We start from the raw sequence: 13787 nt of genomic DNA, 5'->3' as shown, positions 1-13787 counted from the left end.
AAAACTACGATGTTGGGCGCCAGGTTCGCCAGAACCTCACTGCCATTAACTACATTCGGAGGTAGTGTCTGAGTTAAGTCACTGGTGACTCTTGTATTTGATTTTACCTGATTTAGGTGTACTTATTTAAAAAATGTTTGACACCATCCTCAATAGTTGTGAATATTGTACCCTCTGGTAGTGGACCTAGCAGTGCCATAGCTATAAGGGTTTGCATCGGTAGCAAATGTGCCCAGGCATCAAAGCTAATGGGGTCTACTGCCCTCCCAAACCACACTATGCTGCCTGGCATCTCTCTTCTATGTAATAATGCCCAAAACACAGCACTCGCTCAACTGCGGCGGATGAGAGGTATTGTGGCTTGAGGTTGAGCTCACCACCCAAATCAGAGGAAACATAACAGCATGGATCTGAAATTCAGGGTGCTGCAGTGTAAATGATAAATTGATAATTGTACGAAATTTTATTATTGATTTTTGCAAGTTATATGAATGTTTTTATCTTGTCTCGCAGTTCTGGGCGTCCTGCCGAGAACTCCAATATCTTGTTTTGAGTTTTGATACATGTGTTTTAGACAATAAAATACTGCGTGCAAATGTCTTGTGACTATAGCTCAGTCAGTCCTGGGTCTTTGGGCATGCATTGAGCTAGTGATTTTATAAGAAACTGTATGTCCACGCTTTATTGGATATATGGCTTGCATAAGTTAGTTATTAAAGTTTGGTTATTAGCCTTACCTATGAGTGGACATACTTTTCCTGATTACCTGAGACTCCTGGCATGGCTGTACTGGGGCTTCCCAGCCAAAGTGTTGGCATTTACGTTGCTTTTCCTATCATAAATCGGTGATGTATTTTCCCTTTATGTTTTTCTATTCCCGATTATCAGTGCCTGGCAGACTATGGAAGTCCTGGAAGTGCTGGTATGGATTTTGTGAAACTGAATGCTAACTGTACAATCAGTGAAGTATTTGTTTTCTTACTCATTGTAAGAATCCTTGAATAGTGAAAGTAAACTGTTTAACTATTATCTTGCTGCACTTGCCAAAACAGATATAGACCGCCCATCAGGCAGAGCAGTTGTCATTTGGTACAACTGTAGTCTGTCAGTGGCCAAGCCATGCATGACTGGTCAGATGGGGTCGGTGGAGAACGGAACTAGCACATACCACAGCTGCAGATGTGTCTGTGTGCTCAACTCTCGTCCTGTACTATGTTTTTCCAGATTTGGTCCCTTGCAGGTGGTGGCTACTGGGCACTGATTGCCTGAAGACACGTACAGCCGGGTGTATGGCTGCAGGCAGAAGCCAGTGAGCAGTGTGGGTAGCACAGATGCAGTCATGTAGATCTGCGGCAGGCCTATTATGTAGAATGAGGGTATATGAGCATGGCAGAATCCAATGCAGATTTTTGTGTATGTGGTTTCCACCTTTAAAAACCCAGAAAAAAAATCTACAATTGATCTGTGAATTTCTGCTGCGGCTATGCAAATGTATGCCCATTTTAATGGGTAAATCAATGTGCGAAATTCCCAACATGGAACCCACGTGAAGTGACTTCATTTTATTCTACACAATGATTTGAAATTGGCATGTGGAAATCTGCAGCATATAGATTACGTCACAGTTTCCCATTGAATATGTGGATTTTGCCATTGATCTGCAGCCTAACTCAACAGTGTCCCTGTCATCCATGGGGATTGGGGTGGACCAAGCTGAACTTTTGCACCAGGGCCCATGAGGCTGTAGTTAAGTCCCTGGGACATAGCGTAGCGTCAGGGGGTGCTGGGGTCGCCATGGCGACCCGGCCCATGAGCTCAGGGGGCCCCGGAGCCGCCCTCCGACATACCCCCATGCACATTCAGTGCATTAATGGCTGACCGTTCTTTCCCCCGCATGATGCGGCAGTCAGAACAGCCAGCCTGAGAGGAAAAGCAGGGAGGTACTTACATGGGCCGGCAGGGGAGGAGGGAGGAGGTCACATGGGACGGCAGGGGACAGGGATCATGTGCTGCCCCCCCCCTGCTTCCTGCTGAACGGGGAAGCTTCTGAGTTTACCTCTCCTGCTGCTGCTGTCACATGGAGGAGAAGTGGACCGAGCCCTGGGGTAAGTGTATATGTGTGTGTGTGTATATCTGTGTGTGTGTGTGTGTATATCTGTGTGTGTGTGTGTATATCTGTGTGTGTGTGTGTGTGTATATCTGTGTGTGTGTGTGTGTATATCTGTGTGTGTGTGTGTGTGTATATCTGTGTGTGTGTGTGTGTATATCTCTGTGTGTGTGTGTATATCTGTGTGTGTGTGTATATATCTGTGTGTGTGTATATCTGTGTGTGTGTGTATATCTGTGTGTGTGTGTGTATATCTGTGTGTGTGTGTGTGTGTATCTGTGTGTGTGTGTGTATCTGTGTGTGTGTGTGTGTATCTGTGTGTGTGTGTATATCTGTGTGTGTGTGTATATCTGTGTGTGTGTATGTGTGTGTGTCTGTGTGTGTGTGTATCTCTCTCTCTCCCTCTCCTTCTCCCTGGATTTACTGTATTTATTTGCACCCTTTACACGCAATTAAAAACCGCATCAAAACCGCATGCGGTTAGTAATAGTGTCTGCTGCTCCTTGACGGTGACTACCCACTACATTTTTTTTTCACGGCGAAATTTGCAGCGTTTTTTTTTTCTGCAGGGGTCTACGGGACTTGTAATGCTATAATAACGATCGCGCAAAATCGCAATTTACCGCGAAATCGCGATTTTGTGCGATCGTGATTTTAACATTACAAGTCCCATAGACCCCTGCAGAAAAAAAAAACGCTGCAAATTTCGTCGTGAAAAAAACCTGTAGTGGGCAGTCACCCTAATACCGAACGCGGTCTTTAAATACTGCATGCAGGTTTTTTATGTGTCTTAATTGTGGTTCTAAAGTACAACATAAACATGACCCCCCTGAGGCCGCTCTCACATGTGTTCAGAAAACGCAGCTCAAAATCGGGGCATTTTTACCGTAATTTCGAGCAGCGTTTTTGAACACAGGTTACAGCGTTTGACAGCACTCTTCAATGCACCCCATCATTGTGATGGGTGATGAGATGTGTTAAAAACCACAAAAATGCAGGAACAGAACAGACAGCTCTCGAAAATCACAGTGTTAGAAACACCATGTTCGAGCACAAATTTGAGTAACCTCATCGAAATCTAAGGGAGTGTTGTACCGCGGTTAGTACGGCACTCGGGGCGCTGTGCTAATAGCGGTAAAAAGAGGTGTGTGTGAGAGTGGCCTGCGGGGCTACAAACAAATATTCATGTAGTGCAGGAAATGTGTCATGTTTGGAAAGATTACACCAAGGGGGAGATCATGTATGCAGCACGATCTAGGTATGGGTATGGGGGCGTGTGGGGTGGAGGCCCGGGGTGGGGGGGGCCCGAGCTGAACTTTTGCACCCGGGCCCCTGAGCCTTTAGGTACACCCCTGCCCTGGGATCTAGTGCTGATATAGCTGGATGATCAAGGGTTTTAAAATATTGTTCACTCAGTCAGAAATATTTTCAGTTAAGGTGCCAATACCAGAATGTTTAAAGATCTCTGCTGACCTCCAAGCCATATTCCACAAAGTTAACAGACAAAGAAATTGACGGATTAATCTCTCCTCTCATACAGCCACCAAATCTAAGGAATCTCCTGGTCAGAAGTCGCAGTTTTCCTTGTAACAATGCAGTTCCTGTACCCACATCCTACAGTGTTTCCTACCCCTACCCTGATTTTTGGGAGGGGTGCGTGAAATATAAGCCCTACCCTAAAAATAAGCCCTAGCTATGCTACATTAAAACATAGCAATACTTACCCAGCAGGCCCCGTCTGGGTCTCTCCCTCGGGGTCCCTCCCGTTACCAGCAAGCAATCTTCTGTCAGCAGCTGAGGACTGAAGCAAGAACACCAGAGCTGCGGAAACCAGCGGGAGGGACCCGGACTGCCCCTGCTAGGTAAGTATAAGACCCTGTGCCTCTTTCAAGGCAAAAATGTATATAAGACAGGGTCTTATTTTTGACTAAACATGGTAGCAACAAACTGTTTATGAACCCAACACACAACGGGACTACAAAAATCACTGACAATTTCTCATATAAGTCCTCCAATCTGATGTACATGATATGGTGTACAAGGTGCCCCAAAGGAATCTATATTGGGAAACTACACAAAAGCACGTCAGGGAAGCGCTATAGGTGTAGGCTAGGAGTATAAACTGAAATAAATATGGCACTCTCCTAGCAGTGCTCTATTAAAAAAAGAGAAAGAAGATATTGAGGTTAACTCACCCGGTGTTTGGTGAGTGCCCCTGGTGAGAGGCCTCACCAACACCTCCACTTCCTCGTTCGCTTATAGATCCCCTGGTCCGTCCGTAAGGCTGCTGGGCTTCTGTGTCCTGCTGAAGTGCAGGACCCACTAGTAAAATCCGTAAGATGAAAAGAAAAGTTGCCCGCGCTCTCAGGACCCGAACCCCTGGATCAGGCTGCAGACATCACTCGCTTCAGCTTTTTATTAGTGCAATTACTGCATACTCAGTGCTGTTATGGTGCAACGCGTTTCGTCGTAACATACGACTTTATCAAGCACAAACAGCATAAAGTTACATATTATTATTTAAAACAACTCACATTTAAGTAGTGGTCATCCTATACATCCCGGTGTGATGATGAGCATCAGTGTCGGCGTCCTCACTGAGCGGAGCACAGCGGGGGAGGGGGAGGGAGAGGGGTGGGCCATCCGCCCGGTGTCTCTACGCGTAATGACGTCATGACGTCAGACGCTCTCGGGGTGGAGCTATGTCCTCCGTTCTCCGTTTGTTGCATTGCCTGTCAATCAAGGCGCATGCATCCCGATAATGTTAGCTGTGCATTGACGCTTGGCGCCGTACCTGGCTCCTCCTCCTGTGACGTGGATATATTGGTCACACGTGGGGCTCCTTTGTTTACACTGTCTCCTAGGTGACTGCAGGAAACATGCTGTCACCTAGTTTGACCGGGTCTCCTGGTTATATGTACTATGTTCATTTAGACATGCTGACCCAAACCGTTATTTCATACGGTGATTGGGGGATTGCTAGATTGCTCTTATACATATTATAGTCCTCCATGGGCTGTAACCCTTTACCAGCCTCTTACTGGTTTGTTTTTAACCCTTTCTCTGCCAATGGAGGGTATGGGGGAGTGTATATCTTTCTTTAGGTGTTGGATTCAAATTAGAGTGTTTAAAATTAAAACCGGGGTATGGATGCCACCACTTGATGCAGTATATACATGTGTATAAAATACAAATTCATAAAATGCATATGACATGTGTTAAAACTTACTTCTTATATCTATATATATATATATATATATATATATATATATATATATATGAGGGTATATATGTAGTACTTTCTTCTTGTGGTTTTATACTATGTTTTTGTACTAACAGTCGATGTTACGCCCTTCACATTTTCATACAGTAAAATAATGGTAGGCCTATTCGTGCATGTTTAAAGTATCTATATCTTGAGCGGCCTGCTCCATGCAGATATTAACCGATAAATATCTCTATATCGCCTCCATTAAATATTATAGTAATATATATACACATATATGCATGAATTGTCTCATGCGTAAATTATTATTATACTGATACCCATATATAAGAATGTATACATATATACACATCGGTGTATATGGTAGATAAAACTATTACTTAGAAATATTTTTTAATATTTTTTAATAATTTTTTAAAAATTTTTAAAAAAATTTTTTTTAAATAATACCTAAAATTTTCTCTAATACCTCATTTAAGCCGTTAGGTGCGAGTGTGTTTAGCCTAAAGATCCAGTACATCTCCTTCTGTCTGAGCTCCTGTATTGATTTGGAGTCTATGTATTCAAGTGGGATGATTCTTAAAACCGTACTATCTTTGTCATGTTTATTTAAAAAGTGTTTTGAGACACTGTGTTTTAAAAAACCATTTTTTATATTATTTCTGTGTTTGCTCATTCTGTCTCTCATCACATTAATGGTCCTACCTACATATCTTAGGTTGCATGGACATTCCAACAGGTACACCACTGATTCAGTTTTGCATGTCAGTTGCTGTCTGATCCCTATAGATCCTCCTTCTGCTTCTATTTCCGTTCTTCCATGTGATATGTTCTCGCAGCATTTACATTTTTTATCGCCGCATTTGTACACTCCTTTGGGGCCTTTTTGTGTCTTCTTCCTCCCATATTCCTTGTTTTTCTCCTTCTTTGGGCGTGAGGGGGCTAATATATTCTTTAGAGTTCTATTTCTCCTGAACGTACATATTGGTCTATCAGGTATGGTTTTGTGTAGAAACGGATCCTCTTGTAGCAGCGTCCAGTTTTTTCTCATAATCTTCTTTATGGTACTGAAGTGTTTGCTATACTTCGTAGTAAATGCTGTCCTGAATCTATCATTGGACCTTTCTTTCCTTTCTGTGTTGTCCTGTGCTCTCTTCGTATCCTGGTCGATGTTCACATCCTGATTTTCCATTATTTTTTTGTACGCTGCATCTATTATAGTGCTTGGGTACCCTTTGTTTAGAAATCTCTGTTTGACTTCTTTGGCTTGTTCTTCAAAGTCCTCCATATTGGTGCAATTTCTTCTCACCCTCCTCAATTGCCCATAGGGTACATTTACCTTCCATTGTTTCAAATGGCAGCTGTGGAAGTCCAGATAGCTATTCGTATCCACGGCCTTAAAGTGGGTGCGGGTATAGATTTTCCGTTCCTCCGCCGAGAGCTCTAGATCCAAGTACACTATCTTGTTGGGGTCCGTTGTGTGAGTAAATTTAAACCATCCTCATGCCAAACAAACAGAGGGAATTCCTACTAAAAGCCATCTCATTCATATTGGGCAATAATTTCTTCACATACAATGGGGACTTCTACAGGCAGACCATGGGGACCGCGATGGGCACAATTTGTGCCCCAAGCTATGCAAATTGCGTTATGGGGATTTTTGAAAGAAACCGCTTTTTGGACAGAAGAATCATCTTGTACAAGAGGTACATAGATGACTTGATAATAATATGGGACGGCGAAGAAAAGGACCTAGAAGACTTCATCGCCAATCTAATGGAAAACGAGTTCGGGTTTAAATTTACTCACACAACGGACCCCAACAAGATAGTGTACTTGGATCTAGAGCTCTCGGCGGAGGAACGGAAAATCTATACCCGCACCCACTTTAAGGCCGTGGATACGAATAGCTATCTGGACTTCCACAGCTGCCATTTGAAACAATGGAAGGTAAATGTACCCTATGGGCAATTGAGGAGGGTGAGAAGAAATTGCACCAATATGGAGGACTTTGAAGAACAAGCCAAAGAAGTCAAACAGAGATTTCTAAACAAAGGGTACCCAAGCACTATAATAGATGCAGCGTACAAAAAAATAATGGAAAATCAGGATGTGAACATCGACCAGCATACGAAGAGAGCACAGGACAACACAGAAAGGAAAGAAAGGTCCAATGATAGATTCAGGACAGCATTTACTACGAAGTATAGCAAACACTTCAGTACCATAAAGAAGATTATGAGAAAAAACTGGACGCTGCTACAAGAGGATCCGTTTCTACACAAAACCATACCTGATAGACCAATATGTACGTTCAGGAGAAATAGAACTCTAAAGAATATATTAGCCCCCTCACGCCCAAAGAAGGAGAAAAACAAGGAATATGGGAGGAAGAAGACACAAAAAGGCCCCAAAGGAGTGTACAAATGCGGCGATAAAAAATGTAAATGCTGCGAGAACATATCACATGGAAGAACGGAAATAGAAGCAGAAGGAGGATCTATAGGGATCAGACAGCGACTGACATGCAAAACTGAATCAGTGGTGTACCTGTTGGAATGTCCATGCAACCTAAGATATGTAGGTAGGACCATTAATGTGATGAGAGACAGAATGAGCAAACACAGAAATAATATAAAAAATGGTTTTTTAAAACACAGTGTCTCAAAACACTTTTTAAATAAACATGACAAAGATAGTACGGTTTTAAGAATCACCCCACTTGAATACATAGACTCCAAATCAATACAGGAGCTCAGACAGAAGGAGATGTACTGGATCTTTAGGCTAAACACACTCGCACCTAACGGCTTAAATGAGGTATTAGAGAAAATTTGAGGTATTATTTTAAAAAAAATTTTAAAAAAATTTTTAAAAAATTATTAAAAAATATTAAAAAATATTTCTAAGTAATAGTTTTATCTACCATATACACCGATGTGTATATATGTATACATTCTTATATATGGGTATCAGTATAATAATAATTTACGCATGAGACAATTCATGCATATATGTGTATATATATTACTATAATATTTAATGGAGGCGATATAGAGATATTTATCGGTTAATATCTGCATGGAGCAGGCCGCTCAAGATATAGATACTTTAAACATGCACGAATAGGCCTACCATTATTTTACTGTATGAAAATGTGAAGGGCGTAACATCGACTGTTAGTACAAAAACATAGTATAAAACCACAAGAAGAAAGTACTACATATATACCCTCATATATATATATATATATATATAGATATAAGAAGTAAGTTTTAACACATGTCATATGCATTTTATGAATTTGTATTTTATACACATGTATATACTGCATCAAGTGGTGGCATCCATACCCCGGTTTTAATTTTAAACACTCTAATTTGAATCCAACACCTAAAGAAAGATATACACTCCCCCATACCCTCCATTGGCAGAGAAAGGGTTAAAAACAAACCAGTAAGAGGCTGGTAAAGGGTTACAGCCCATGGAGGACTATAATATGTATAAGAGCAATCTAGCAATCCCCCAATCACCGTATGAAATAACGGTTTGGGTCAGCATGTCTAAATGAACATAGTACATATAACCAGGAGACCCGGTCAAACTAGGTGACAGCATGTTTCCTGCAGTCACCTAGGAGACAGTGTAAACAAAGGAGCCCCACGTGTGACCAATATATCCACGTCACAGGAGGAGGAGCCAGGTACGGCGCCAAGCGTCAATGCACAGCTAACATTATCGGGATGCATGCGCCTTGATTGACAGGCAATGCAACAAACGGAGAACGGAGGACATAGCTCCACCCCGAGAGCGTCTGACGTCATGACGTCATTACGCGTAGAGACACCGGGCGGATGGCCCACCCCTCTCCCTCCCCCTCCCCCGCTGCGCTCCGCTCAGTGAGGACGCCGACACTGATGCTCATCATCACACCGGGATGTATAGGATGACCACTACTTAAATGTGAGTTGTTTTAAATAATAATATGTAACTTTATGCTGTTTGTGCTTGATAAAGTCGTATGTTACGACGAAACGCGTTGCACCATAACAGCACTGAGTATGCAGTAATTGCACTAATAAAAAGCTGAAGCGAGTGATGTCTGCAGCCTGATCCAGGGGTTCGGGTCCTGAGAGCGCGGGCAACTTTTCTTTTCATCTTACGGATATTGGGAAACTAAGCAGATATTGCAGTCCAGAATAAATTTGCACAGAAATCAGTGATGAACTTAATTCACCTGTTGGAAGACATTTCTCAATATCAGACCACAGTGTAACAGGTCATTAAACTAAAAGGTCATTTGAAAAATGACAGTAATTAAAATTTGGGAATTAAATCTTACAACAATTTTTCAATCAAGATTTGTTGTAAAATGGGGAGGATTGAATCTAATACTTGGATTGATGATTTATTGCATGGACAGTTACCATCAGTAAGGGTCCATTTAGATTTGCTGATTTGTCGTTTGAATAAGCGAATGACACCAGAGTTCACTCATGCAGTCTGTTTATACCAGCAGATACATCATTGGCTCATTCAAACGTGAACTTGTTAATTCATTAACATTCACTGTATAAGTGAGACTGACTCAACGATCGGTATTTAAATGCAACCATTAGTGAACGAGCCAACAATGATTTTTATGTCTGCATAAAATTAATGATAAACGAAAAGGTTTATCGTTATTAAATGGTTTATTGTTCATCATTCGATCATTGGCTGTGTTTACACTGAATGATTAGCATTAAAGGGGTTGTCCCGCGCCGAAACGGGTTTTTTTCTTTTTTCAACCCCCCCCCCCCCGTTCGGCGCGAGACAACCCCGATGCAGGGGTTAAAAAAGAACACCAGAGAGTGCTTACCTGAATCCCCGCGCTCCGGTGACTTCTTACTTAGCTGCTGAAGATGGCCGCCGGGATCTTCTCTCTCCGTGGACCGCAGGGCTTCTGTGCGGTCCATTGCCGATTCCAGCCTCCTGATTGGCTGGAATCGGCACGTGACGGGGCGGAGCTACACGGAGCTACACGGAGCCCCATTGAGAACAGAAGAAGACCCGGACTGCGCAAGCGCGGCTAATTTGGCCATTAGACGGCGAAAATTAGTCGGCTCCATGGGAACGAGGACGCTAGCAACGGAGCAGGTAAGTGAAAAACTTTTTATAACTTCTGTATGGCTCATAATTAATGCACAATGTACATTACAAAGTGCATTAATATGGCCATACAGAAGTGTATAGACCCACTTGCTGCCGCGGGACAACCCCTTTAATTTTCACTCGTTTGAACGATAATCATTCCGTGTGGAAGAACCATACCTCCAAATCTCTAAACTGATAATTAATCAGCTTTTACCCTTCAGCAATATACCAACCTCAGTTTTATTGCTCTGACTTACCTTAGTGAGGTTTCACCCGGTGTACAATGTCTTGATGTAACATTAAATGTTGTGCTTTTCTCTGAGTCTTTCATTTGTTAGTGATGAAGGGGTTTTTGTACCCTGTAAGCTGTTTTTTTCTGGTTAGCCAATAAAGGTATCCCTTCTGCTTTCTTCTATTTTGTTTTCTTTATACAAGAGTATTTATCATCACAGATTCTTCTACCCAACATAGGACCCTGCTATTTTTGCTGTTCATCATATATACACATAGTTACCAATTTAAGGCGAGGTCTGCCTAGATTTAGAGATGAGCGAGCACCAAAATGCTCGGGTGCTCGTTACTCGGGACGAACTTTTCGCGATGCTCGAGGGTTCGTTTCGAGTAACGAACCCCATTGAAGTCAATGGGCGACCCGAGCATTTTTGTATATTGCCGATGCTCGCTAAGATTTTCATTTGTGAAAATCTGGGCAATTCAAGAAAGTGATGGGAACGACACAGAAACGGATAGGGCAGGCGAGGGGCTGCATGTTGGGCTGCACCTCAAGTTCCCAGGTCCCACTATTAAGCCACAATAGTGGCAAGAGTGCCCCCCCCCCCCCCCACTGTCAGCATAAAGATCGTTCTCCTCTGCCATAGCTGTAACAGCTGTGGCAGAGAAGAACGATGTTAGCCCATTGAATTCAATGGAGCCGGCAATACAGCAGGTTCCACTGAAAGCAATGGGCTGCCGGCGATCGCAGGATGAATTGTCGGGAAGGGCTTAAATATATAAGCCCTTCCCTGCAATTCATCCAGAAATGTGTTACAATAAAAATATATACCGTATATACCGGCGTATAAGGCGACGGGGCGTATAAGACGACCCCCCAACTGTCACCTTATACGCCGGGAATACAGCGGAGCAAAGAATAAAAATCATTACTTCTCCTGGCGTTCTGCGGTTCTGCTGCAGGCTGTCGCTCCCTCCTGGTCCCCGGCAGAGCATTGCTTTCTGGACACAGGGCTTGAAATCCCCGCCTCCAGAAAACACACGTGCCTTCAGCCAATCACAGCCAATGACAATGATGTCATTGAATGGCTGTGATTGGCTGAAGGCACGTGTGTTTTCTGGAGGCGGGGATTTCAAGCCCTGTGTCCAGAAAGCAATGCTCTGCCGGAGACCAGGAGGGAGCGTCAGCCTGCAGCAGCACCGCAGAACGCCAGGAGAAGTGAGTAATGATTTTTATTCTTTGCTCCGCTGTATTCCCGGCATATAAGGTGACAGTTGGGGGGTCGTCTTATACGCCCCGTCGCCTTATACGCCGGTATATACGGTATATATTTTTATTGTAACACATTTCTGGATGAGTTGCAGGGAAGGGCTTATATATTTAAGCCCTTCCCGACAATTTATCCCGTGATCGCCGGCAGCCCATTGCTTTCAGTGGAACCTGCTGTATTGCTGGCTCCATTGAATTCAATGGGCAAACATCGTTCTTCTCTGCCACAGCTGTTACAGCTGTGGCAGAGAAGAATGATTTGTCTTCTATATGTTCTCAATGGGGTCGGCGCTGCTGCCGCCGGCCCCATTGAGCGCATATAGAGAAGAGAACAGGAATCGCAGATCGCACATAGGTGCGATCTGCGATTTCTATGGCCTAAGAAGGACCGTTGGGGTTCTTGAAGCCTAAAATAACTCCTAACGCTCTCCCTATAGCAGCAGCACTTTCCCTGATTTATGTCAGAAGGCATCTTTGGCGAGCCGCGGGAGGGCAGATTTTAATACTCGGGTGACACCTAATCTCGCCAGCCACTCACTGCAGGGGGGTGGTATAGGGCTTGAACGTTGCAGGGGGAAGTTGTAATGCCTTCCCTGTCTTTCTATTGGCCAGAAAAGCGCAAATTTCTCAGGGAAGAAAATGAAAGTAACTCGAACATCGTATGGTACTCGTTACGAGTAACGAGCATCTCGAACACCCTAATACTCGAACGAGTATCAAGCTCGGACGAGTATGCTCGCTCATCTCCACCTCGATTCTTTAAGGGCCACTTTAAGCAAAACAACGCTTGTCATTTTCTAATCCAACAGCTGTCGATCTATTTCCTAGCTCTGTTCTCTGGCAGAAGCTGTAACACTTTTTCTACCTATAGAACTTGGTTTTATATTGATGCTTTATTTTGTTCCATCTTCCAGGAGATTCTGCACCACTATAATCTTCATATTCCTAAATACAACCATCCAATAATATAGAATGTGTGATATTTTTTAGAAGCAGACCATTTTGTTTTTCATAAAGATCACCTGTCACTCTGCAAGTGTAGAAAGTGATAGAAGTAATTCTCACCCGATAGATTCCTTCCTCAATGGCTGCTTCCACCATGGCCCTCTCCAACTCCTCCTCAGGTGTCAGGTCACCAGATATTGTACGCTTCAGTTCACCTTCTCTCTCCTCTTCTTCAACATTGCGTAAACCAGCCTGTAGCAAATTACCCCAGTGTTAGAACTGTATTGTGCATTTCATTACTGAAATTAGGAAGGGTGTAATTCAATTCCACCTACCTGAATCTCTATATCATTTCTCTTAGGTCGATATCCATAATATTCCTCCTGACGTTTCTTGAATTTTCGGAAATGTTCTTGTATTAGAAATATGGCATAAAACTTTCCAACAGTCACTTCATCATCTTCAAAAACAAATAGAGATATAAAATCCAAAAATATAGAAACAAAACAGAATGTTTCCACAGCAAAAAATTGCATATATGTAAATAGCCAGTATGTATGTAGTGGCCCCTTTTGACAAAAAACATACATCCTTCCATTGGCAGAAAGGTTTTCTTACTGCTTGATGGAGATTTCTTTACACATTTCCAGTGTTTCTACATACACAGTCCACTACAAATGCCTTTACAGAGCATCTCTGCACAAATGTAATTCAGGCATTGATATTTATTTTAAAAACGCTCCACTTTTTCAGCTTTTCCTTGGTGGATATACTGTAAAAACATGAACCTATATGGTTATTGTCACATTACAAGACCTTTTTTTCAGCTGAACTCCAATTTCAAATGAAATTATTGTCCCACAAAAAGAACA

General features: G+C 42.8%; 1 protein-coding gene across 1 annotated transcript in view; it reads right to left on the bottom strand.

Moving 5' to 3' along the window:
• CACNA1S (calcium voltage-gated channel subunit alpha1 S) overlaps nucleotides 1-13787 on the bottom strand; it is a 1022072-nt gene that overhangs the window by 127141 nt on the left and 881144 nt on the right. The window contains exons 38-39 of the mRNA XM_066600322.1: nucleotides 13251-13375; nucleotides 13036-13167 (exon numbers count right to left, since the gene is read on the bottom strand). Coding sequence (XP_066456419.1) covers nucleotides 13036-13167; nucleotides 13251-13375 — 257 coding nt within the window. The remainder of the gene's footprint in view (nucleotides 1-13035; nucleotides 13168-13250; nucleotides 13376-13787) is intronic.

Source organism: Eleutherodactylus coqui, chromosome 4 (assembly GCF_035609145.1).
Source record: "Eleutherodactylus coqui strain aEleCoq1 chromosome 4, aEleCoq1.hap1, whole genome shotgun sequence".
Taxonomy (NCBI): Eukaryota; Metazoa; Chordata; class Amphibia; order Anura; family Eleutherodactylidae; genus Eleutherodactylus; species Eleutherodactylus coqui.
The sequence above is the reverse complement of the archived record's forward strand: the minus strand, read 5'-3'. Positions and strand labels throughout refer to the sequence as shown.